This window comes from Spermophilus citellus (genome assembly GCF_964194105.1).
Source record: "Spermophilus citellus genome assembly, chromosome: 10".
Taxonomy (NCBI): domain Eukaryota; kingdom Metazoa; phylum Chordata; class Mammalia; order Rodentia; family Sciuridae; genus Spermophilus; species Spermophilus citellus.
In genome coordinates, this window is record NC_138197.1 from 126,334,351 (window position 1) to 126,361,431 (window position 27,081).

The 27,081-nt window shown below is 56.0% G+C and overlaps 1 protein-coding gene across 1 annotated transcript in view; it reads right to left on the reverse strand.

The window, feature by feature from the left end:
* The window catches only part of CACNG2 (calcium voltage-gated channel auxiliary subunit gamma 2), a gene marked incomplete at both ends in the record, with an annotated part of 106,033 nt that extends 80,491 nt beyond the window's left edge, over positions 1–25,542 (reverse strand). The window contains one exon of the mRNA XM_081310940.1: positions 25,332–25,542. Within this exon, the coding sequence (XP_081167066.1) occupies positions 25,332–25,542 (211 nt within the window). The remainder of the gene's footprint in view (positions 1–25,331) is intronic.
* Between the last annotated feature and the right edge of the window lie 1,539 nt (positions 25,543–27,081).

The window sequence follows — 27,081 nt, forward strand, 5'->3', positions numbered from 1 at the left end:
TAGGCCTTCAGAGACACACACGGGAGAGAAGGAAGAGTCTCGGGGAGAATAGACTCCATGTGGGCAGGAGGGTCCAGCGAAGGGGAAGGGCCGACCCACCCGTCTGAGTGGCAGGGGCCAGGAGAGGGTGGAAGAGTCTGCAAGCCAGGCCTCTGGACCCTCGTCATGCCAGAACTTGGTAAGAGCTTCATGTGGACAGCAGCCTGCCCACGGGGAAGCCCCCCCAGGACACACACCGTGCCCTCTTTTCTGATGTGGAGATGGGTCCATGGAGGGGTCACTCCAGGAGAAGGAACCACGGAGGCCACCGCGGGCACCGGGAGGCTCTGGGGGAGGGGCAGAGTCAAGAAGGTGTGGATTGCCCTCGTGGGAGAGAGCAAGTGAGAGCAAGCCACCTCCCGCCACCACCACTGCCACTGAGAGCCAGAGCAGGTGACCACAGGCTGGGGAGGAGGTCTGTGGTCTCTCTGCAGAAGCTCCAGCTTCTGTGTGGGGCCTCCACCTCTCGTGGAGAGCACTTCACAGTTTACAACGCTTGTTCTTCCTGGAGTGAAAACTCTCCAGACAGGTGGGAGTGGGAGTGGGGAAGGGAGGGCCAGAGCCACCTGGTCACAGGGCCTGCGTCACTGGGGGCTTAGGGCAGCTGGCAGCCATCATGACGGCAAGACAGGCCTGGGGTGACCACGCTTGGCCAACCAGCCCTGGGTGGCCCGCTGGACGTCCTCCCTGCAGCTGCTCCCTGCAGGGGGACCGTCCTGGCTCAGGGGCCACACGGCGGCTCAAACCCAGGCTGCCATCTTGCTCTATTTGCCTCTCCCCAGCGAGAGGGGTGACCACTGGGAGTGGGAAATTTGGGGCGACTACTTCACCTCTCCCTGCTCCCCCACCCTCAGCACGGAACTGGGGGCAAATTCACTTCATGTTCTTTTAATTTAACTATGCCAGAGACGAGATCTTACACTCCCTCTTACAGCGAGGAAACTGAGGCCTACTGGAGACCACTGAGAGAGCTGGGCTGAACACAGGCAGTGTGAGTCGGGGACCATGTTGTCACCCGCTGCGCCACACTGCATGAGAGGAAGGGGCTCAGTGTGGGCTCTGAGCCTGACTGAAACCCCAGCTTTCTGCTAATTGGCTGTGTGTCCTTGAACAAGTGGCTAAACATCCCTGAGCCTCAGTTTTGACTTTATTGATTATAGGAGCTGTCCAAAGGGTCATTGTGAGGATCAAAATGAGATAATACAAATAAGTTGTTTAGAACAGCTGGTGCATAATAAGTGCTCATTAAATCCTGGGCTCTTATTATTCATGAAGTTGGCAAGATGAAATAAGGTAATACACAAGGCGGGTCATCAACGAGAAATATTAGTCCCTCCCCTCTTCTTTCCTGACTCAACAGGTGGCCTCTGGTCAGTTTCTAAGCCACAAGGGACTGACCCTGCCCTACACATAGTCCTCCTTTTGTGTTGACTTTGCCCTCCAGCCTGGAGGACTTTCAAGATGACGTCCTGGAATTGGGTTCCATCATTGGTGGCCTGCTGGCCAGGTTGCATTTCCACGCCACCCTGTGCCTTGAAGGCCTGGCCTGCCCGGGCAGTGTCCTGGCTCCTAAGTGCCCTGTGCTGTACCCTCCTCCTGCCTTCAACCGGTCTCCTTGTTACTGGAACTCGATGTTCCCTCCCCTTTCACTTCCTGTGGGGAGATATTTGAGAAAAAAGAAGGAAAAAAATCTGGGTTTGCTCTTCGATCCGCCCCCACCCCCGCCCAACAGTGCCTATCAGTAATAGCAAGAGGCAGGAGCAGCCTGTGGTACGGCGGGTCCTTGAGGGCTCTGTCGGGACTGCTGAGTGGCATCCTGGTGCCACTCCTAACTTGGAGGTGCAGAGACACAGGGCTGGTAAGCGGTGGGGTGCACCAGCTCCTCCACACCCAGCGAGGGCTCCCCACCCTCCCTGCTGGCAAGGCCAGCTGTAGGCTACGTTGCTGTCCCAACAGGAGTGTCCACAGACACCCGATCGTGCCCTGCCTGTGATGACACTTTTAACCTTTCCTTAATTACTACTGAGATTCGCCAGAAACTTGGAGGCAGAATCGGCTTCTCTGGTGGGGACTGTCTTTAGGGGAGCTCTATTTACCACCTGGGACCCAGGCAAGTGGCTACCAGGTCTGGAATCCTGCTGTGCATTGGGCAGATGTCTCCACTGAGGATCTCACTGAAAAGCAACATCGTTCATTTTGCAGACGAGAAATGTGAGGCTCAGAGAGGCTAAAGCGCTGCCTAAGCTCCTCAGCTGACTTCTATTTGAACTCACTGGATTGTTGGAACCTCCCTGTGGAGCACTGGCCAACGGCCGTGGAGCATTGAGTCAGCATAAACTGCCTTCTCCCCGGGCTGCGAGCTGCACCTTGCTGTTGAAGTGTGAGGTGTTATCTGCTGCCTCTATTTTGTGGCGGATGAAAGGAAGGCTCAGAGAGGTTAAGAGCCTCAGCCAAGGTCACAGAGCTCAGAAGTGGAAGACACAGAAAGCCTCCAGCCCAGATTCTCTTCCTCCACATCTGGGGCTGTTTAGTCCACCCCACCGCCTGGGAACATCTGCAGGACTGGCCTCCAAGAATGCCCTGGAAAAATGGCAGGGATCAAATCTCCCTGAGCTGCCTGAGGAGCTGTCTCTCTCTCTCTCTCTCTCTCTCTCTCTCTCTCTCTCTCTCCTGCTTCTAATACAAAGTGTGTGTGTTGAAAAAATCTTTTGTCAGCACCAAATTCATCTGAAATTGCAGCAAGAATAATTCTTCAGTGTTCTTTTTACTCTCTTTGATTCTCAAAATCTTACAGTATCAAACAGCCCCCGCTTCAGAGGGAAGATAATAATGAATGGCTCAAAATAACTCTGTGGAAGGAAATGAAGGTCTGATTTGAATTGCAGAGGCAACGATGCCCGCTTAGAGCCCCTCTCCCTGCATTTCCTGGAGAAGGTTTGTGCGTCTACCAGATTCTTCTACATTCAAAGATTCTGAGAGTCTAGAAAAAGCCAGAGCCGATTACTTGATCTGAAAGTCTATTTACCAGCCTATATCCCAGTAATTCCAGCACATTAACCCATGTCACCTGGAGAATAAGGCGCATGGCTGTTTTGGTTGATCATTTCCTCTCCAAGGAGATGGAGGCATTCTTTGGTGTGCAAGAAACGACGTGGGTTTCCTAACCCGCACTGTCTCGTGTGCTTCTCAGAGAGGGCCACACACCCCAGATGCCAAGTACGCGTTGATCTCATTAATTACTGTGATTCATGTCAGTAGAAGGGAATTCTCGGAAGAAGCCCAAATGCACATTTAATCAATGTGGCTTTATCTGATCAGATTCATTATAACTCCATACATAGTTCTCAAGAGGAGCCGGGAGGTCATGAGCATATGCTCTCATAGAAATCCTCTTTAACCCACACGGGCTGAAATCCCCAGAGAGATGTGCGCTGGCACGTGCTGACCCCAGCTGCTGCCGAAGTTCTGTGGGTTTAGCACATCTGTCAATCGCGCATTCTGTGTCTGCTTTGAGAGTCCTTCCATTCAGCTGGGCGGCCAATAGGAGCTGATTAAGGACCATACACTCCTTTTAAGTGTAATTTTGAGTATTGTTGTGGTGGCACGGATCTGAACAAAGCCAGTTTAGAAGGCGTGAAAATGAACTTATTTTTCAGCTCTTATTGACAACATGTATTTTGAGGCTCCAAGTCGCCCAGCGATGCTGGCGGTCAGAGAGGGGAGAGAAACGGTGCTGAATTGGTTGGTCTGCTGGGGCCACAGCAGGTAGACCTCTGGCTGGACTGACAGCCTGTGTAAAATGAGGCCACATAAAGTTACGGAATCGTGACCTCCTCAAATGCCAATTTGGGTTGGCTTGCGGAGTGCCAGGAGAGTGAAGCACACCCTGTCCTGCCTGAGATTTATGTCACGCAACTTGGGGTAGGAGTAGGGACATGGACTTGAACTCTAATGTGACCTGAGCCAGCAGGTCGACGGAATCGGGAGGAAAGGGCCAGAACCCGGCAGCTCCTTGCTGAGCCCCTGTGGGGACCAAAGCCGCTGGAGCTGCCTTCCGATGTCAGGCAAGCAGCCCACTCTCAAGATCACCTTTCCCTGTCCCCTTCCACACGCGTCCACATTTGACCCACTTCCCCCTTCTATCCAAAGACTCGACCCAATTCTCAAGCCTTCTCCCCCACAGTTCTGACCCAATTCTCTCATCATTTCCACAAAGACGTGACCCACTTTGCCTCCATCCTTCCCCCCACGAGTTCCCCCCACAGCTCCCACACTACAGACCTGACCTCGTTTCCGCCCCCAGGCTGCTCCCTCGCACCTGTGCCTCCTCATTTCCGCAATGGAACGTGAGCCACCCTCTCCCCCAACAGGTGCATCCGGGCTTTGACCCTGGCCTCCCGCTTCTCCCTCCCCAGAGAGGATCAGAGGATCATCCACCTCACCACCGTCCCCTTCCCAAGGACGTGCTGGGGCCACTGCAGGCGCACCCAGCACTCGACACAGCCACGTCCCGATCACAGCCCAGCCAGGCCCGCGCCGCGATGATTGCCGCACCTGGCGAGGCCCGAGCGCGCAGCTGCGCGGCGGCGTCTTATGTTCAGTTATCAGGTTATTTTTAAAGAAGCCATTTCGTTGGCAGCCTATCTGTCAGCATTTTGGATTTTCTTTTTTAAAAAAGTGATGTGATTATTCCGAGGCAGTGCAGCAGTTTGTCAGGGGTGTGGAGGCCACCCAGTCCCCTGGCCACGGCAGCATGACTCCCCCCGGAGGTGATGGGAGATGGCTTCCCGCAGGTGCCTCCTACTTGGCTGCTGCCTAATTAAAAAGTAAGTATGTTTCAGTGATCGCAGTGATGATTTTATTTATCCACCAGAAATGGACTGTACTCATTTGTATATTTCAGATGACAAGGGCATTAAGCACTGTCAGTTTGGGGGACTGATTCGGGTGAATGACCTTGGGGTGGGGACAATCGGATGTGGGAAGATGGAGGGGCGTAGGTAGCAGGGCCCTGGTTTCCCTAGCAGTCCACTCATCCCTCTCTGCTGCCTAGGGGGTGGTGCAGGGAGCCCCTACAGTCCTCCCTCCCCTGTCGCCGCTGCTTGGGCGACACCAGATTGAAACAGTGGTTGTCTGGGAAAATCGTGTTTTTCTTCTGATGTGAAGAAATGCAAGTTAGAGGTTTGGGGCACAGCAAGGAATTGTTCCAAACATGAGTTACCATGAGAATCCCTGTTGTCATTGGAATTGTCACCAGCCTCATCACGGTCCATGTCACCACCACCTCCACCTCCAGCTTAACCTCCCCCTCTACCTTTACTTCCAGCTTCACCTCCAGCTCCACCATCACCTCCACCACCACTTCCACCTCCATCCCCATTACTACATCCACCTGCATCTCCATCTTCACCTCCATCTTCACCTCCAGCTCCCCCTTTACTTCCAGCTCCACTTTCCCCTCCAACATCACCTCCACCACCACTTTCACCTCCATCCCCATTACTATATCTACCTCCACCTCCAGCTTCACCTCCACCTCCACCTCTACCTTCAACTACACCTCCACCTCCACCTCCAGCTCCACCTCCACCTCTACCTCCACCTCCACCTCCACCTCTACCTTCAACTCCAGCTCCAGCTCCACCTCCACCTTCAACTCCACCTCTACCTCCACCTCCAGCTCCACCTCCACCTCTACCTCCACCTCCAGCTTCACCTCCACTTCCACCTCCACCTCCACCTCTACCTTCAACTTCAGCTCCAGCTCCACCTCCACCTTCAACTCCACCTCCACCTCCACCTCCAGCTTCACCTCCACCTCCACCTCCAGCTCCACCTCCACCTCTACCTTCAACTCCAGCTCCAGCTCCACCTCCACCTTCAACTCCACCTCCACCTCCACCTCCAGCTTCACCTCCACTTCCACCTCCACCTCCAGCTTCACCTCCACTTCCACCTCCACCTCCACCTCCAGCTCCACCTCCACCTCCACCTTCAGCTCCACCTCCACCTCTACCTCCAGCTCCACCTCCACCTCCACCTCCACCTCCAGCTCCAGCTTCACCTCCACCTCCACTTCCAGCTCCAGCTCCACCTCCAGCTCCAGCTTCAGCTTCACCTCCACCTCTACCTTCACCTCCACCTTCACCTCCACCTCCACCTCAACCTCCACCTCCAGCTCCACATCCACCTTCACCTCCACCTTCAACTCCACCTCTACCTCCAGCTCCACCTCCACCTCTACCTCCAGCTCCACCTTCACCTCCACCTCCAGCTTCACCTCCACTTCCACCTCCACCTCCAGCTTCACCTCTACCTCCAGCTCCACCTCCACCTCCACCTTCAACTCCAGCTCCACCTCCACCTCCACCTTCAACTCCACCTCCACCTCTACCTCCAGCTCCAGCTCCACCTCCACCTCCAGCTTCACCTCCACTTCCACCTCCACCTCCAGCTTCACCTCCACTTCCACCTCCACCTCCAGCTTCACCTCCACTTCCACCTCCACCTCCACCTCCAGCTCCACCTCCACCTCCACCTCCACCTCTACCTCTACCTCCAGCTCCACCTCCACCTCCACCTCCACCTCCAGCTCCAGCTTCACCTCCACCTCCACTTCCAGCTCCAGCTCCACCTCCAGCTCCAGCTTCAGCTTCACCTCCACCTCTACCTTCACCTCCACCTTCACCTCCACCTCCACCTCCACCTTCAACTCCAGCTCCACCTCCACCTCCACCTTCAACTCCACCTCCACCTCTGCCTCCAGCTCCACCTCCACCTCCACCTCCAGCTTCACCTCCACTTCCACCTCCACCTCCAGCTTCACCTCCACTTCCACCTCCACCTCCACCTCCAGCTCCACCTCCACCTCCACCTTCAGCTCCACCTCCACTTCTACCTCCAGCTTCACCTCAACCTCCACCTCCAGCTCCACATCCACCTCCACCTCCACCTCCAGCTTCACCTCCACTTCCACCTCCACCTCCAGCTTCACCTCCACTTCCACCTCCACCTCCACCTCCACCTCCACCTCCACCTTCAGCTCCACCTCCACCTCTACCTCCAGCTCCACCTCCACCTCCAGCTCCAGCTTCACCTCCACCTCCACTTCCAGCTCCAGCTCCACCTCCAGCTCCAGCTTCAGCTTCACCTCCACCTCTACCTTCACCTCCACCTTCACCTCCACCTCCACCTCCACCTCCAGCTTCACCTCAACCTCCACCTCCAGCTCCACATCCACCTCCACCTCCACCTCCAGCTTCACCTCCACCTCCAGCTTCACCTCCACCTCCACCTCCAGCTTCACTTCCACCTCCACCTCCAGCTTCACCTCCACCTCCACCTCCACCTCCAGCTTCACTTCCACCTCCACCTCCACCTCCACCTCTAGCTTCACCTCCACCTCCACCTCCAGCTCCACCTCCACCTCCAGCTCCACCTCCACCTCCAGCTCCACCTCCACCTCCACCCCCAGCTTCATCTTGGTCATCCTATCTGAGCAATTCTGATCCTGACTTTTACCCCTCAGATTACTTTCTTCCTGTCAACTTCTTTATTTATCCTTTAAAAAGAATAAAATAAAAACTAAAAAATCCCTATCCTTATATAAGAATTTTGTTTTCTTTATGTTAGATACTAAAGAGCCATCTACCTACCTACCTGTCATCTATCTATGTGTCTATGTGTTGTTTCCTTTCAAGTTCTCAAGTTCTCATTGACCCCTTTCAGCTGGATCAGCACTGGGGGTTCAAAGTGACGGGTGCAGCACTTTAGGGTACAGAGGATGCTTCCAAATGCCTCCTAGAGACCAGACCTCTCCTCTGGAAACCGCCTGGAGAAGGGCACCTACTCAGAGTCAAAGGTTTTAAAAAACAACACAGCAAACATGGATCTTGAGCCAACACCTGGGCTGCCGCACCGTGATCTGCACCTGCTGTTGCTGAATTAAAGTTGAGCGTCAGCATTCAGACAGGAAAGGACTTGGGTCCAGGGTCCTTTGGACAGTCACCTTTATGCTAAACCTCTTCTCAGGCCACACCCCTAATTTCTCCCACTCCTTCCTTTTGTTTTTTAATTAAAATCCGTGACACTGAAACTGAAATAAATGGGTCACTGTGCTCACCATTGGGTGGACCAGGATTTAAATTCCAGCTCCACTGGTGACTTAACCTGAGAAGGTCACTTAAGCTCTTTTGGCCTTGCTTCTGCAGTGGGAATCCCTGCTACCTGTGGCTACACGGGAATCAAATGAAATTAGGTCTCCAAGGGAGGTGTGTGCAGGGCACCTGGACACTTCCTGGGAGACCTGCTCTCCCCTCCTCTACAGGGTTCCCACGTCACGGGCTGTTCTTTTACTAAGTGCAGGAATGGATGGGCGGTTCCCACATCTGACTGATGATGCTGGGCTCAGAGCTCAAAATGGAGCAAAGAAAGTGAGAAGAGGGCGCCTGAGACCCACTCACCCCTGCCCTGATGACTGAATCTCTCCCCCTCTCGGTTTCCTCATCTGCCAACTGGGGATCCTAAAGCAGATATTGCTCGATTGCAGCGAGGATTAAGTGAAACGCTTGGCCCCCAGGAGGACCCTGCCTAGATGTCCTTCCCTCTCTTTCCTTCTCTGTCTCCCCCTTTCTCCTTGCATTCCCCCATTCCTCCCAGCTCTTTTGATAAAGACTTCAGAAGGTGCTGCTGCTCCAGGACCGTGGTATAGAACCGAAGATCTGGGCACGACGGTCACTAAGTAATTGAATTGGTGGAAAAGGAACGCTATTTAGAATCATTTATGAAACTGTAAAATCAGATGAAGACAAAATAATAATAATCACATGGAGAGTTCACGGACAGTTCCCACCTCTAATTCTTTTAAAACACTGCCCTAGTTGAGTATCAAGGCTCCACGTGCAATTATTAAAAAGAAGACATCCAAACTGACAATACAAATGATGGTGATAGATCTTCCCGGCCTGGGTGGCTCTCACTTTGTTTTAATGGAAGGAAAGTGGAGTGTTTTCCCTCATTTAAAAAAATCTCCCATTTTTCCCAGGCCATCTGTCTGCCTATTAAAATCCCATCAGCTTCATTGCGAGAACACGCGCTTCCCCACGCCTGCTGCCCAGAGGGGGTCCTGGGGGCCAACCAGCCGGCGGCAGCCCAGGCCCCTCCCAGAGAAGGGCACAGGGCTCTCTGCTCCTCCTGGGGGTATCCTGTCACCCCAGCTTGGTCCCTCACTGTGGCTAGACAGGAGACTCTGTGATTTATTTCCAGGCTCCACATTAGTGTCCAGAAATTAGTTTATCTGCTTAGTAATGTGTTGATCCGTTCGACTGTATGAGACATAACGACGCCTCCTCTCAGCGGGCAAGGGTCTAACAAGACTGTGCTGGATCTTTAGGATGGAGACCCCCGGGGTGAAGCCCAAGGCCCAGGTCCGGCACTCGCTGTCCACATAACGGGTGGGGACAGGCCCACGGGTCGAAGTGGCAAAGCTGGGCTAGGGAAGGGGTAACCTGTGGCCCTCTGGACTCGACACCTGGATTCTGGTCACCCTGGACCATCATTCTTAGGCTTGGAGGCACATGTTCCCAAGCCCTGTCTCCGAGTGCTTTCTACCATGATTGCTGAAGAAGACGGTCACTGCGGCTGGACGGCCGCTCTTGCTCTCCCGCCGTGGTGCCGTCATTGCTGAGAAGTTTTGAAGTCTCTTCTAAGCCAGCGCTGTTGGTGGGCCATCTTAGTGGGCCATGCATGCATCAAAACTATTTCTTTTTTAAAAAATTGTGTCTGTACTGAACACGGCCAACCCTTTTCCTGTCTCTAGTTGTAACGACACAGAGCATCGACGTGGTCCAGGTACTGTAAGAGATCTAGAGGCGGGAGGTGCGCGTGTGATGTGCACATACTGTGCCATCTCACTGAGGGGAGTTGAGTGGTTCTGCTTATTTGGTTATGTCCACAGGGGCCAGTCTCCTGAGGATGCCCGGGGTGACTGTACCTCTCAGACTAGGGGGAATCATCTGTGTTTGAAAGACTCACAGGTGGGCAAAGAAATCCCTTTATTGCTGGGTTGGAGAGAAAAAAGCTGATTCCCCTTGCCCTGAAGGAGTCTTGAGAAGGGGACATCACCTAAGGGTGCTGCAGGAGGCCGAGGGGAAAGCCCCCAGCACACACAGGGGACACCACCATCTCTCCCAGGGCGGCCGCCTGCACCACTGTCCTTTCTCCATGAAGAACGCGTGGCGGGGTACCTGTGCCCCAAGTGTCCCCCATGCCTCAGGAAGGCTCTTGGAGTCCAGGCGATTCTGTGGGTTGGCCTCTGACCTTTGCCCTTTCTCCCCCGGAGCCCTTTTACCACCTAAAGGGAAAAGCTGCGCTGTGGTAGGAATAGAGGGCCACGGTTCTCTCCTCGGCGCAGGGGTGGGCTGGGAGTCATAATGAGCTGTTGAAGTGGCCGCTGTGTGTCCGGGATGAATTTAAGGGGTGCTGAGATGGACGTTTGAACACTTGAAGCTGAATGTCTTAAATATGTGTTAAAAACATCCCTAGGGCATGGGGCCGGGATTCCTGGGGCACTGCGACTCAGGTGGAGGCCAACGCTGGGTGCGTGGAGAAGGTGTTTGGGGGCAGCATCTGGACACGTGGGAACACCCCCGGGGTCCCCAGGACTGGCGGGAGGCAAGTCTGGCTTTAACACGTCTCCGCGGCCTCTGCTCTGCGAGCCCCCGACATAAGTGGATTTTCTTGCACACTCTTGGGGTGAGCGCTGCGGTTCTCCGTTCCCTGGCAGACAGGAGTCCGAGGCTCAGGAGCGTCCTGCCTGGGGCTCAGGACGTCTGGATCCAAACCCAGGCCCGCCTGAGGCTCAGACGCTGCCCAATCAATGCAGGGAGAAACTAGGCCTGGAAGTGGTTGGGTTCCAGGGAAAATCTATTGGTCCCAGGCTGCTGGGGGTGTGGCCCTGGGGTGATTTTCGCCTGGGTCCCAGCCACAGGCTTTGAGGCTGCTCCTGGTCACTCAGTGCACACCCCTTTCCTCCCGGCCTGGCATTTCTGTGTCCTCTGTGGGCAGAGGGTGCTCCCTGGGCCGTGCATCTGTGGGGCGGGGCGACTGTCCCTGCCTGGGGGGAGGCAGGCCCCTCCCTGAATCATGCTGCCACTTTCCCAGCTCCAACCAACTGTCACAGACCCTCTGGGCTCTAGCGGCCTGTTCATCTGCTCTGAGAGGCCCTGGGGCCCAGGCCTCCTGCCCTGGGGCAGCCTCTGCCATCCTTAGGGGCTCTCGCCCCAACCTCTGTCTCCTGTCCTCCCAAGGCCTGAAGGCCACCCGGTGAGACAGGGTGGCCAGGTACGGCCGCCCTGTGCCCCTCCCATTGCGCCCCACCCCTCTGGCTCGGCTTGCAGCCCTGGTGCCAGGCCCCGGCCGAGGAGGCCTGTCAGAAGCCACAGAGGCTCAGTGCTCTGTGAAGCAGACACCAGGGCAGGCCCTTGTCCTCCTGCAGACCGCGGGGAGGCTTCTGCTGTTCCAGGGCCGCGGCCGGGACAGCTGCCCGAGCTCTGAGCTTCCGCTGGTTCCCGGGAAGCCGGGCCCAGACCAGCTGGGTCTCCCGGGCGTCTCCCGTCCTCTCTCCCTTCCTTCCCTCCGCTCCTTCTTTCTTTTATCAAAAAACTTCTGCTGAGCACCTACTGCGTGCCAGATGCTGCCTGGCTACCTCACCCCGGCTGGTCCCCCACTGGAGGACCATGTGCCTGCCGTGTGCCTGGCACCGTGCCAGGCAGGGGAACAGCCCCATCTGACACCATCCCTGTCTCGGGAGCTTTCTCGCCTGGTTGAAGCCACAGAGGAAGTTCAAGGCAGCACCCAGCTCTCCACACGGGTCGGTGCCTGGGGGCAGTGGGTGCCGGGGCGGCTGCCCTTGGGTTTTGCTGCTGACAGGAGAAGGCGGCGCTGCTCCTGCCCCCGGCTCTGCACTGCCGTCCACCCTGTCCCATGTCAAAACAAACCCCGCAGAGCGTCCAGGCGACCGAAAGTCCCTGTCACAACCCGCTTCAGACAGAAAGCCTCATCTCCAAGGAGACATCCCCTGTCACAGAGGGAAAGGGAGAGGCCTCCTCTGCTCAGCGCCAGACCTGCTGCCCCTCGGCACGGACAGGCCCCTGCCGTCGATGGCTCTGTGGACACATGGAGGAGCCTCGAGCTCACCAGGGCAGAAGCAGCAGAGGTGCAGGAGGAAGGAGGCTGAGGAGACTCAGGAGGACAGGGCCTCCCGAAGGTGGGGCTTTCATCTGCCCCCAGAGAGGCCGCCACAGACCCTGTGGTCCAGAGTGGCCCCCAGGGTGTGGTGGAGTGGCAAAGTCCCCGCGCACGCTCTGTGCCACAGCTGCCCAGGGCTGGGCACTTGGGCTCTCGGCGGCTCTTTGGCTCCTCGGTGGCATGGCCGGCCCTTTCCCTCCTGGGCCTCGAGGTCTTGGAGGGTCAGATGAGGGCTGGGCGAGGGGAGCTCTGTGGACCCTCGGCTAGTTCCCTCCCTACGTTCCTTCTCTAGCCACAGACTCTCCAGTGTTTCATGGGCATGTGGTCACCTGGAATAAAGGGTGTGGCTAGGGCAGGGTCATGTCAGAAACCTGTGGCCCTTGGGACTAAAGTAAAAATGTTGCATGATGTCTTCCAGGAAGCCTCCTTAGGAGCCAGGTGACAGGTACCCTTTGCCCCTGTCCTTCTGTGCCATCCTCTACCTTGATGTGTGAGATGTGAAGGCAGTGGCTGGAACTCTGGCAGCCATGCTGCACTGTGAGGTTGAAGGCTGCACTGTGAGTTTGAAGGCTACACTGTAGAGGTGGTGGAGCCGGATACTGTAGAAATCTGCATTGCTGACCAGTTGGTGGGTCCCCAAGACCAGCCTTATACTACACACCTCCAGATCCATTTACTCGAAAGAGAATGAATCTCTCGTCTTATTTAAGCCACTGCCAATTCTATTTTTCCGTTACTGTTAGTCAAATCTAATCTTTCCTGCTGCAAGCTCTGATTCCCTCCAGGTGTGCTGCGGCATCCGGGAGCTATTGAAGAACCCGCTTCCCGTGGGAGGAGAGGGATGGCCACATCCCAGCTGCTGTAACCAGTGCCTGGGTCACGCTCTATGGCAAAGGTGAGTGACGGTTACAGATGGAATCAGCCCTCTCGTCGTCTGACCTTGAGCCAGGTCATCCTGGGTGATCTTGGGGGCCAGTGTAACCTCGAGGGCCCCTGAGCATGGAGGGGAGGCTGAGAGGACTGGAGGCCGCTGGCTTGGGCAGGTGGCTGGTTGTGAAGGTAAATGGAGCCCCCCCCCCAACGCAGGCAGGTTCTCCTGAGAGACCCCCGAGAGCACACGGCCCTGCTGACACCCGGACTGCAGCCCAGGGCCCTGCTTGGACCTCTGACCTCCAGAACCGTAAGCGCCTATGTTTGCCTTGCTTGACGTCCCTAAGCTGACCGTCCCTGGGTCCAGCAGCGCTTGGGGGAGAGCCCCCTCCCCCTCCCTCCTGGTAAGGGACACTGACAGCAGCCCCCGGGCCGTGGACCACCGGCCCTCGTGGGGAAAGGCCTCCTTCCACCCGCACCTCTGGTCCACCCCTGCCTTTCAGGGAGAGGGAAGCTGAGGCGCTGGTGCGATGGGCTGGGCCTGGGAGGGAGGTCCTTGGCCTCAGGGTAGAGGCCAAGAAACAGGCCGCTCGCCAGAGGCTGTGTGGGATTTAGGTTCACGTCCCCAGGCCCCGCTGCCGTGCCCCACAGCCTGGCTTCTCGACACCAGCCCCACCTGGGAGCTGGGAACGCGGCACCTCAGCATCCACCCGGCCCTGGCCCTGAGTCAGCATCAGCCAGCAAGGTCCCTGGGGAGTCTGCTGCCCAGGGCCAGAGCTGCATTCTCTCCTTGACCCCACCCTCTGGGCAGCTTTGGGCGATGCCATTCGCCTCCTCTGCTTAGGGCCTTTTCTGTCCTGTTTGGCAAACTCCTATTCACCCTGCAGAACCCACTGCCTAGGGCGCTTCCTTTAGGATCCCTTTCCTGACTTCCTCACACGGAGTCACTCTCCCTTGGCGCACGTGTGTGTGTGTGTGTGTGTGTGTGTGTGTGTGGGTGTGTGTTCTACCACTGAGCTGTATCCTCAGCCCTTTCTCTGTTTTATTTTGAGGCAGGGTCTCATTAAGTTTCTGAGACTGGCCTTGAACTTGTGATCCTCCTCCCCTGGCCTCTGGAGTCACTGGGATTACAGGTGTGCACCACTCTACGTGGCCTCACACGTGCTTTTTTACCAATGTCCCCGGCTCACTGACTCCTTCAGAGCTGGGGCACATCTGTCGTCACCCAGCAAACATTTATGAAGCACCTACTATGTCCCAGGTGCTGATCTCGGGCCTGGTACTAGGTACCGAAGACAGACGGATCCAGAGAACATAAATATAATGAGGAAAATCAAACAGGGAGGAGAGGCTGGAGGGGGCGGCAGACCCCCGGGGCTGGCCCGTCAGTGACCCAGGACGCAGCACAGAGCCGCCAGATTTCAGCTTGGACCTGGGCGCTCTCCCCGACCACGCGGTGTGTCTTGAGGTTCAAGTGTCTCCTGGGTCATTGCTGGGCAGTGGTCTCCTACTCTGAAACCCTTGGGTTCCTTCTTCTCTCTGAAGCCCAGGGTCCCCCAGCAAGTCCCCCCCCCCCCTCCGGGGACAGTGGCCGCGTGGACCGCCTCCCAGGCACCTGGCATTTAGTTATTGAACGGCGCCTGGCAGGGGGTTGGTCGGTACAACAGGGAGCTCTTCCCAGGCTGGGGTCAAGGTTAGGAAATGTCACCCTCTGGAAGAGCAGCTCCCGAGAGACCCAGTGGCGAGACTCGTCTGGTCTGGAAGCGCCAGCTCGGGGGACGCCCAGGAGGGGAGCGGAGGAGGCTCGCCCCCGCGGAGGAGGGTGGACATGGTCACTTATCTACAGCTGCACGGCTTCCTGCCTTCCTCCGTGACACCAGCCCCTGCAGCCTGGTGTGGCTCTAGTGACACTTTCAGCTGTCGAGACAAAGACTCTGCCTTTAATTTGCCACGGGCGCGGAGTCGAGTTTGCAAACTCAGACGCCCACGGAGCCAGGCGAAGGCCACCCAGCGAAGCAGCCACTCGGGACGCTCTGGAGTGGGGGGACTCGGGGACATGCAGGCCCGCACCGAAGGGACATCTGTGCCCAGCTCCCCTTCTTGCTGCCCAGCAGGCCTGGGCCTGGGGTTACAGCGTCTTTGGCAGGAAAGTTCTGGAGCTGCTGAGCATTAGAGGGCCCCGCACAACCCCTCGCCCACCACCCTTGGCACCCGCGAGGATGACAAATAATAACCCTGGCACCAGCCAGCACCAGGCGGGGACAGCAGCCCGCAGCACTCGTGCCCACTCCCGGGGAGATGCAGGGTTCGCTCCCTTCCCAGGTCAGAGATGGACCTGGAGGGTCAGAGTCCTGCCCCAGGCGCAGAGCAGGTGAGCAGGGCTGGGACCCGGCTGTTGGAGGCAGAGCTGACAGGAGGGGCCTGGCTGGGGTGGAGCGCAGGGTGCTGGGGAGGGGGCTGGGGAGAGCATGAGGCTGCTGCGGACACCCCGGGACCACGGGTCAGAGCAGCATGGCGGGTCCTCCCCTGGGCAGCAGGCAGGAGAGCAGCAAGGTTCACCCCCCCACCCCACAAGCTGCAAGTGTCCCTAGGCTATGAGGTCCCCCTCTGTGTCCACAGCAATGAGAAAATCTGTCCCCCTCCCCCTGGGCAAGGAGCATGTCCCAATTGAACCTTCTAACTGTCGACTAGTTCATCGTGCACAGGAGTAGAAACAGTGACTTCCACCCAGCACACCCTCAACTACGAAAAAAAAAGTGTTTAGAGATCTGGGGTTCAAGGAAGAACTGTAAACATAATCAGTGTAACAGAAGCCTTATTCAGGTTCTGGGGTTTGAAAGACCTGGGTTGGAAGTCCAGCTTTGTCACTTTGCTGTGTGACCTTGGGCATGATGGTTAACTTTTCTGATCCCCTTCAGATGGAGACAATGGGTATCTGAGGAAATGTGGAGATTAGATGAGCGCTAACCTCTGGAGAGCTCTAAACCAGCGCTTAGCACAAAAGAAGGACTCAGTGAGTGACTCTTCTCATGGTCACTACCACCAAGCACTGCAGAATGGCTGTCCTGTGGGGCAAAAAGAAATGGGGGGTGGGCTGGGGATACAGCTCAGTTGGTAGAGGGCTGGCCTCGCACGAGGCCCTGGGTTCAATCCCCAGCACCGCAGGAAAAAAGAAAAAAAAACAAAAACAAGAAACAAAAAAGAAAAAAAGCAATGGGGGTGGGAGAGTTTTCAATCTGAGGGAAAATTCAACGAGGATAAAGGGTGAGACCTGCCCTCAGGAGGGGAAGACAGAGGCCAGGGCGGGGGAGAGGTGACATGGGAGCCTAGGTGACACTGTAAGCAGGGACAACCAGGGAAGTGCCATGGGCAAAGCCGGCTGCAGGAGGGTCTGGGGCCGGGACTCAGGTCTCTGGGGAGCTCTGCCTGGCCGTGGCCCAAGTGAGGCCCGCTGGGTCCTGAGCTGTGGGTGACTGTGGAGGTGAGGCAAGGGTCCAGTCCCCAAGGTGGGGCCTCGGCACCTTGGTAGCAGCTGGAAGACCAACCGAGTGTCAGGAGCAGGGGTGGTGCTCCTCAGCCAAACCCAGACTGTGGGCCAGTCCCTGGGCCAGGCGGCCACCGACCAGGGTTTCTCCAGGGGAACTGGCCTGGCGTCCAGGAGACCAGCCTGGCTACTTCCTGAAGCTTTAGGCCAAGGCGTGGCCTGGGGGCCCTGCAGGATGCCCGGGGGAAGCCCTGCTGGTCTCACGGGCTCTGCAGAAGGTCGCTGTCCCAGCCGAGCGGGAAAAGAGGCTGGTCAGAGGTCGCTGGGAGGGTCCCTTCCCAAGCTGGTCGGTCCCCTTGGCTAGACTGGGAGCCCCCTGGCCTTTACTGTCACATCCCTGAGCACTCTGTCCATGCCGGATTCTAGACCAGGCTTTGGGGGACCGTGGTAGCTGGGCAGACAGGTCCCGCCCTCGTGGAGCATGCAGTCCTACAGGGGACTCGAATCTGAGCAAGCGGATGCTCAGAAAGAAGACAAAAAAATAAAAAATCAGAGAAAAAATGAAAAGAGGGCCACAGGATTGAGGCCTGCTGCAGCTAAGGTGGTCAAGAGGCCTCCTGAGGGAGGGACGTCCGGGCACTGGCTGTCTGCGTGCGTGTTGGTAGCCGAAGCGCCTGTCACATAGTAGTAGTTCAGTAAAGCTAGTTAGACTGGGGGGGTTTGGATGGGCTCCTGTTGTTGACCACTCTTACCTCCTCCCCTCTCCTGACCTCTGTTTACTGTAACTCACACGGGCGGCGGCCTGCTCTCTGTGTCCAGCACCTGCCCAGGAAACCTCTCATCCCGGAGAATGGGAAAGCCCGGTGTGGCCCTCCTGGCTCAACACCCTCTGGGCAGAACTGCAGAACTGCTCTGTGCGTGCTCCCTGTCCCCTGTCGCCTCCCGGCCCTCCTCAGCCTTCTGCCTTCCAGGGCTTCCTCCTGGGCTCCTGTGTGACGGGGCATGCCACTCCTTGGTCTGAAGTGCCCCTCCTTTCCTGAGCCTGCTCATCCACACTTTGCACCCTTCAGAACCGGATTCCCTGCACCACGTTCCCCAATCTCTGTGCCCCCAGTCCCCAGAGCCCTCTGTGCCGGTTTTGGGGTGTGCCGGCCGTCGTCTCTGTCCACTGGTAGAGCTCCTCCACAGCTGAGTTCCTCCAGGACAGGGCTGAGCCTTCTACTCAGCAGCACCTGGCACCGCTCAGGGACATGCTGTTGAGCAGAGAGCACCGTCACCCTGCCCCTGTAGGAGACTTGCGGGTTCCTCTGCCCCAGGCTGCTTCCCAAGGCCGAGGCTGGGCACCAGCTGCAAGCTGGAGAGACCCCGGGGCTCCCTCTGCACCTGCCTGGGGTCTCCCTGCCTGCAATGAGCTTTCCATCTTCCTTCGGTTCTAAGACCCGAAGTTTAAAGTTCAAGGTTTCTGAAATCAGAATGTGTCTTGTAATCAATGTGAACATTAGACCCGTTCCCCCCCAGAGGCCTCAGAACCCAGAGGTGACGGAACAGGGAGGAGACGGCCACTTCTGCACCCAGGAGGAGGAGCCAGGGCCCTCCTCCGCCCCGTTCCTATTTTCAAAAAGTCTCCAGGTGATGGGGCTGAGGCTGTGGCCCAGCAGAAGAGCTCTCGCCTGCGAGGCCCTGGGTTCCATCCTCAGCACCCCATAAAAATAAAGAAATAAAATAAAGGTACTGCGTCCAATGTCAACTAAAAAGTAAATATTAAAAGGAAAAAAGTCTCAAGGTTATAACTGAGCTTCATCCAGATTCCTGCTCAAATCCTCCAAGATCCTATCATGCTGTAAAAGGAGCCAGGAACCCTTGGAATTCATGGGAGGGTGATAAGGAGAGGCCACAGGTCGCAGACGCCCAGGAGGAAGGTCCCCTGCTGGGAGCGGCCTGCTCTTAGGATCCCTGTGGGGCTCCCTCCCAGGGTCCTGGAGGTGGGGAGCCGTCGCCACTGCCTTCCTGTGTTTCCCAGAGTTGGCACCCAGTCCCCGTCTTCGCCTGCCACTCTTTGCACTTAGAGAAAGGAAATTCAGTGAATTCAGTGGAGTCCGTTGTCCCGCCCTCTGCACGGTGGTCCCGGGAAGCTGGGAGGCAGAAAGATCCCTGCATTCAGCCTGGGGCGCAAGAGGAGAGAGCCAGGCAAAGGCGAGAGAAGGGCTGTCCTATCCCCAAAGCCACCTGCAGGCAGGCGGTACCATCCCCGGTGAATAGATGGTGAGAGGAAGGCACAGAGACTGAATTAAGTAGTCCAAGGTCACACAGCTATACACCAGAAGCCAGAGACAGAAAGTATAAGCCTTCAGCAAGACTAACAAGGTCTTAAAAAAAAGCAAGACTAACAAGGTCTCGGGGGTTCAGACCACGTCCACATCCCCTACCCACCATCCAGCCTCAGCCGAGGACACCCCGCTCCAGCGCCTGGCTTCCCACCACTGGTCTCACTTCTGCACTGGGTGTCCCCCCACTTGGAATATTCTTTCTTTCTCTGTCACCGTTAACTCCAGGCAGCCCTCCAGCTCTCCATGCCCGTCCCTCCTCCTCAGGGAAGGCCCCAACCCAATGTCACTCCCTCCCAGCCCCTCCCAGCCCGTGCTGCGTCGGCCACAGTTCACTTCACAAGTCGGGGTCTGCGGCCTCCAGCAGGCTCTGGGGTCCCGAGTCAGTGGCCCCTGAACCACGCTGCTGCCTGTGATGTCTAGCACTTGCGACTCGTGGAGCGTGGGACAGGCCTTGCCGGATGGCAGCTTGAAACCAGGCGGAAACTCGCGGGTGCGTTTCATGAGAATTTGGCTTTCGGGGCAAAAAAGGTATTTGAAGCTAGAAAGAGTCATTGAATTTTGATACATTAAAAAATCTCAGTCTGCCTAGGTCTTTTCTCTCCCCACTGCCACCACCAGAAGGTGGACAGTCCTGGGAGGACGTCCCTGAGAGTCTGTGGAGGCCCTGGGTGGGGAAGGACAGTGTGTTCGGGATCTGCCCTGGGGGGGACGCCTGGACCCCCAGCTCGTCCTTACCCGGCCCTGTTTTCTCTCCAAGCACATTCTATTTTTTGTCACTCTTTATTCTGGCCCCTTGTGTGCTGAGCTCTCTCTCCTCTCCATGTTCCCTCCCTCCCCTGTATTGAGCTCTGCTAGTTTTCAGAATATCAGAAAAAAAAAAAAAAAAAAAAAAGCTTTCCACCACTTCTCACTCAAAGAGCCCTCCCTGAGCACCAGAGGGGCCACCATTTCTGAACGACACCCTGTGGCAGGCAGTGGGCATGTGCTTGGTCACCAACAAAGGTGGTTTCCATCTTGCGATGTCATGAATGCTGGGACCCCAGCAATGGGCAGGAAGGAAAAACCTGGCTCTCACAGGGCTGGTGTCTAGTGGTGAGAGACAGGCTCGATGAGCAAAGGTAGAGGCTGAGGAGGTGGTAGGTGCCTGCTAGACACCAGAATGGGTAAGGAGATGTAGGAGGGGTGGGTGGGGGATTGAGAACAGTTTCAAATAAGATGATTGGGGACAGGAAGTGAGGACATCTATTCATCTGGCCACCCTGGGAGGAGACGATGATACTTCCTCCCTTTTAATAAAAAAGGAAAACCAAGGCCTGGAGAGGTCCAGCTTTCCCACGTCACATGGCTCAGAAGGCTACGGTGCCTCAGGTGAGCCCGGGTCTGTGGGTCTGGGACATCCCTTCAACTACGCCCCAGGACATTCTCTGCACACTTCCATGAGTTACGGGGACGTTAATTTGCTGTTTTAAAAACACTTGCCAACCCCAAACCAACGGATTGTTCACACCGAGGCCGGGTCCGAACTGAAGGGCAGAAAATGAAGCGTTCACCTGAGCTCGGTGGGAGGGACTGGGTGCTGCCTCCCTCAGCCTCTGGGCCTCAGCTCGCGGGACAGAGGAGTTAGGACAGAGGGCATCACCCCGAAAGGTGCCGGCGCTCCAGATGGCAGCTGGGGGATGGGGTGCAGGGGGTGCACCCAGAGCAGAATCCCCGTCACCGGCCAGGTGGACTGCGCAGAGCCCTCGAAGTCTCCAGGGAAATGCAGCCCAGAGTCCCAAGGGCCCCATGAAGTCTGGGCTCAGACACTGGGCCCTGCGACCTCAGCCAGCAGCCCACCCCTGGATGCCTCCTTCCACTCACACATGGAGAGGCAGCGAGGGCCGGCCTGGGTGCCAACCCTGGGACCCGCAGGTAAGTAAGGGGCAAGTCGGGCTAAGGTGGGGTGAGAAGGGTGGGGTGCCCACCTGGCTGTATGGGAAATGCCACTTAGAACCCAGACAGGCCTGGGGAAAGTTTCAGGGTCCTGAGAATTAGATGGGAGGTTCGCTAGGACATAGAAGGTTCTGGAAAAGCTAAATAAGCCTGGTCCGTGACAATGCCTGCTCTCTGCCCAGAGGCGTCTGGTACTGATGAGATGAAACCCAGCTTTGGTGAATGTAAAAGCAGAAACCGGAGGACGATCGGCTAGTGCTGTCTTCCTTGCTGCGGAGGCTGGGCGTTCTTTAACTTTCCTTGAATAATTGGTCTCCACTTTAAATAGTTAGGATCCATGAAGCACCGGTGGCTGGCTCTTTTTGAATTTTCTTATTTTGTAATCATAGTCTCATGACTCATTATTATTATTTTTTTAAATAAAAGATGTTCCAGGAAGAACAAACAAATCATTCTGACTTCTTCCCTCCCCTCTCTCTCTTTCTCCCTCCTTTCTCCCTCTCTCTCTCTCTCTCACTTGATGTTTGCATTCATTTCAGTAATTAAAAGAATTTCTGAGCCCATCCATTGATCACTATTTCTGATGCACTTACTGTGTGTGGAGTTGCTAAAGAAAGTCCCGTTAGCTCAGGGATCATGAAGCAGTTCGCACGCCGCGTGGCGGCCCAGCAGGGCCATCTGTAAGAGTGTCCAGGAGAGGCTGCCGGCTCTCCTGACACCAAGGCCGTTTCCCTTCAGTCTAGAACACTCCACCCCGTGCAGGCTGCACCAGGGCTGTGCAGCTATGAACTTGGGAAAGAGCGAGCGGGACGACGGAGACACTGCTTGCTCGACGAGAGGGAGGACCTAGAATGGCTGTCAGGTCCTCTGTGAGCAGCAGCTGTGAAGGGGACACAGTGGCAGTACCGAGGGAACAGGAGCTGGAGAAGTGGGCAGAGGGACCCGGTCAGCCTGGACAGGCAGCATGATTCCTGCTGCCCCTCAGACCATAAGGCAAAGGGGCAGGAGAGAACAGGGCCCCGGAGGTATGTTCCTGTTCCAGACCCTGCTGCCCAGTGACCAGCTCCTCTTCTGCAAGGCAGAGGGGAGAGGGGCCAGGAGAGTCAACCGAGTGAACCTGCTGTCCCCTGGACACCAGGTTTCCTTTAGGGGTTAACAGAGGTTAATGCCCTGATCTGCAAGCCACCACAGGCCCAGAGACGCCTCCCTCAGAGCAGCCGGTCCCAGTGTCCTCTTGTGGATTTCACCAAGCTCCTCCCTGAAACACCCCTACGTCCCCCACCTGGACGCCTACTGCAGCTTTCTTGAAAAGTCTGAGAACTCCTCCTGTCCCTCGCACCCCCTTTGTGCCCAGGTACACCTGCCCCCAGCCTCACCCCCTTCCTCAAGTCCCACCCAGGACACGGCCTGCTGGAAGTTCAAGTTCACGCTCACATTTCAGTAGCTACTCTGCAGGAGGAAAGGTAAGGGCCAAGGTTGTTTTCTCTTGATTCTTGTCCCTCCCCTCCGTTTGCACCTAACAGGTGGCCGTGTCCCTTCTGATTCTTCTGTAGACTAATGAACTTCAAAAGCAGCAACAAAGCAAGGAAATATTTCCTAATTCTTATTTTCATCCAGAGGTGAACGAAAATATCATTTTGGGAGATTAAAAAAAAAAAAAGTCCTGGTGGGAGCCAAAGGGTAAAGAGATCAGAGGGAGACGGGCTTGTTTTTCATCTGCAGTTATTAGCAGCGTCTCGGAGAGACGATTTGAAATCCATTCACAACTTCTCAGGTGTGGGCAGAACACATAATTAAAGAGGCCACAGAGGGACCTTTTTGGCAAGTCTAGTTACCCCCAAAAAATCACAGATCGGAGAACCCGAAGCGCTGGTAACTTCGCCTCCCCAGAGGCCGGCTCTGTCTTGAATGCTTGGTCCAAAAAGCAATCACACCAACCATCTCCAAGAACCGTCTACGCCAACTTCTGGAAATAAGTGAACTTACAATCTTTGGAAATCAATGCAGCCTGAAAATATGACTCACCGAGTGGCCACGATCCAGTTTCCTAAGATGGTCCCAGGCCCGCAAAGCCCCAAATATGGACAGAAGCTTTGGAAAATAAGGGCCAGGTGAACTGGGCCCTGAGCAACAGCCCTCCTTGGGCAGGCCTTGGCTCCACGTGGACAGGAAACATCAACCCTAAAGAGACCTGGCCTGCCCGCCCCTCGCCACCTGGAGGCAAGGGCCTGGGGCTGGGCACCCGGGAAGACCACTGGACAGTGCCAAACCCACAGCTTCTGTGAGCATCACAAGACCTTTGGGAAGGGTTGCGATTCTAACCCTTCAGCTGGTCCAGACTGGAGGAGGGGGTGCAGTTTGGAGCTAGTTAAAGGGTGTGGCCAGCACATTTGGAGATCGGACGCCAACCAGACAGAATTTCAATGAACATACTTAAGCCTTACAATGCACAAGTGGCCCACAGCTACCTCTAGACCCCTCGCTTTCTGGGAATTAGAAGATGTTTCAAAGATCACAGTGTTGAGCATTTGTAAATAAAACCCTGATTAAAAAAAGTCTGTTTATACCAAGTCACCAATATCTGATGACATTTCACCTAAAATAATATCCTGTCTTTCCTCTCATCTCTTGCCCACCTATCTCCATCCATCTAACTAAAATCCGAGAGAGGCAAATCGGCGCTAAGATCACTTCCCTAAAGCACTCCTCGTTGACTTCCCTTCCCTTCTCTTTGGGAATAAAAGTCTGCCATGAATGTTTCATTAAGAGGAAAACAGTCTTTTCACTGCCGACGACCAGCGGTATGCAGGCTTTTCCTTTGGTAAGGTGGGGTGTGTATGCGTGTGTTTAAAACAGTCCCTATTAATTTCCTGAAACCGACTCTGGCTGGGAGAGCGTGTGGCATTCAGCATAGAGGTCCTCTGCAGAATATGTTAAAGGCAGCGGCTTGGATGGAGAGAGGGCACCAAATGCAGTATGCGTCAAACAGACCATGGCTCAATGAAGTCACTTAGCTATTCAAAACATGTTCAGCCATCACTCAACCATTCGCACCAAGAATGTTGGGAAGGGGATATGGAATTTGTGCTCTCTCCCAGACGTAACCATTTCCCAAAGAGCAGCTTTGGCTCAGTTTGGGTCAGACCCTGGGGCCACATTAGTTTCTGCCTCTGCTGTCCGATTCTCTCTCTTCTCCCCCACCTCCTGGCCTCCCTCCCTGCATCGCCATCCCATGTCCAGCTTAGCAAACAATCCTGCGGTGCCTGCTTCCCAGACACGGCCTCCGGTCTTGGTTCACATCAGAAGCAGAGCACATAAACCCCGCTTTCCACGCAGACACATATGCACCTCGGTGCACGTCTCCCTATGGGTGGCTCATGCACACAGACATATAGCTATGCAAATGCCCTCGCTCACATGAAAGTCTGTTGCCAAATGCAGCTCGTATGACCCGCAGAGTTTTTTCTGTGTGTCCCATGGCACACGCCTTCATGCACACCGTGCCTCACAGCCTCGACACCATGAGGGCCCCCTGGCCCACAGAACCCTGCACACCTGCCTCAGTAGTCAGCGCCAACTACTGACCCCCCTCCCGGGCCTCACTGCTCCCCCATTCCCCTCAACCTCCCCATGCCTGCGCCTCCCTCCCCCTCCCTCCCTGCACAATGCTGACTCCACTCGCTGCTGGATGACAGACATGTCACTCTGTGTGAAAGGGAATTGGTCCTCAGCCTAACCCGCAAGTGAATTGCTGTTTATTAGAACTTGGGCTTGTTTCCTGTGAGAGACGTATGTATTTTTAGACTTTGTAAACGTTAACACACACACATGCACACGCAGCCAGCCGCCTCGAACGATCTGTGTGGCTCATAGACATTACGAAATGCTCTTGAACTCAGCCTGAGATCCTGGAATAATTAGGATTTACCAAATAAGGATTCTTAGAAATAGCAGTTTTTTTCTTTTTAAAAAAGAAAGAGATTTAAAGAGGGCGATGCGTCTGAGACTTTCGGAGAGTCAGGGGAGAGGAGAGGAGGACGTTTTTGAATTCTTCATGACCAGCAGATGAGCATCACTGAGGGAAGCAATTATTTCCCCTCCTCATAGATGGAGGGCTAAACCCAAAGCAAATCCTAATGATTCCGGTGCAGGCAGAGCCCATTTGACTTTTAAAGACATTCTCTGGTTTCCATCATATCATGGATGGTGCCAATGAAGAGGTCGGGGAAGGGGGCGGTGGAGGGAGAGAGTGGAGTACGGTTTTTGCTTATTGATTTTCTTTCCTCTGAAACTAACCCGACCAACCTTGATCCGTGGTGGAAGGGAGGGAAGTAAGAAAATGGTGGAATGTAAAGGGGACTTATTTGGAGGAGGGTGGGGAGGGGGAATGGGGAGGGGAGGGGCGGGGGAGGAGGAGATGGGAAATCAAATACCTTCTAAGCAGCAGGTTCTCCATAACCCAGAATGGGTCATAACTTCCTCGTTCTTTTTGCTGGTTTCATTCTCACTGACACTTTTCGTCTTGCAAACCCCCCTGGAGTACAGCCAATAGTCCGTCCCCACAGCTATAGTCATCAGGCTGAAGGCAGCGAAAGCACCAACGGTGGTTAAAAGCATCTGAACACCTCGATCAAACAGCCCCATAATTCTTCATTATATAAACACCCAACCGACTTCGGGTTCTCAGGAGAGTGTGTGTGAGGGTGCGAGTACCAACGCCAGAAAAAAAAAATTAAAGATAATTCCACTAATAATAAAATGGATAGATGTGTGAACTGAGTGTGGAGAGATTTAAAAAAAAGGAAGGTAAGAAAGCTCTCGGAAAAGAGTGTAAATTATAAAGATCACACGGGAAGAGAGGCTTGCCTTTTGAGATCAGAAACTGTTCCAGTTGCAGTGATTTAAAAAAAAAAAAAGAAAAAATAAAAATAAAAAGACACCCCCCACCCCCCCCCAAGTGAGATGCCTTAATCTCTTTTCCTAAAATTCTGGTCTCCAGTTTCCATATGTGATAGCTAATTTGGAGATGGCTTCCACAGTGAACCAGGCAGCGGCCGAGTGATCAACACCATCTCTCATGGTCGGGACCTGGACAGTTAGAGATCCGAAGAGCCCAGATGCAACCTTCGCTCTTGGTTCTCGGCTCTGCGGCCTGCGCCATGAAAATCCTTGGCTTCGCCAGTTCTCTTCCTTGGGGGGGTCCCGGGCGCTGGCGTTTCAGACCCGACTGCCCAGCATTCGGTAAGCCCTTGATCTCAGCGGCACAGGTGCGGGGGTCTCGCCTTCCATGGCTCGGCCCGCCGGCGGCGGCGGCGGCGGCGGCGGCGGCAGGACGAGCAGCGGCGGCGGGTATTGTTGTTGGTGGCGGGGGCAGTGTTGGCGAAGTGGGGGAGGGAGGGGGTTTCTCCCGGAGAGTCGAGGCGGGCTTCCCTCCCCCTATCTGCAAAGCTCCTGGAAGCCGGGGAGCCGGCGTCTGGCTGCAGGATGGGCCGCCGCCTGCCCCCTCGCTGCCCGCGCGGCCCCCGGCGGAGGCGCGGCCACCTACTGCATTCCCGGTGGTGCTGAACTGGACAGCTCCCTGCGCGCGCCGCGCTCCGCGGCCCGAGGGCGGCCGGCCAGGAGGGGGGCGCCGGCCCGAGTCCTCCCTCCCGCGGGGCAGCCGGGCCAGGGCCGAGCGGGGCCGCGCGCCTGCTCCTGCTCCTCTCCCCCGGCCTCGAATGAGCGCTTCCCGGGCTCCCGGAGCTCAGAGGAAGGCGTAGCCAGAGATCGCTCGCTCCCTCTCCCTCTCCCTCGCTCGCACTCTCCCTGCCCTCCCCCCTTGGTGTTCCTTCCAGCTCAGCCTCCTTCTCATGCCGTCCCTACGTGCCCAGAGCTTCAAATACAACCCTCCCAGCACCAGCAGACGGGCACCAAACTTCAGCCAGCCGTTCCTCTGCCTGGAAGTGGTGGCAATAGGACCCGCATGGTAATTACCGACCCGCGCCCCGTGTTGTTCTAGAGCCTCGGTCCTCGCGGCTTTTCGGTGGACCTGTTTGGGTTTATGGGCTTGGTAGATGCACCTCCTCTTGGTCGGTCCCCTCTCCCCTCTTTGTCTTTCCCTGGCGATCAGGGGGTGCGCATTGTACTGTCTGTGTCTCTCTGCAGTTTTCCGTGAAATCCCGAATCTTGCTTCTACGAGCAGAC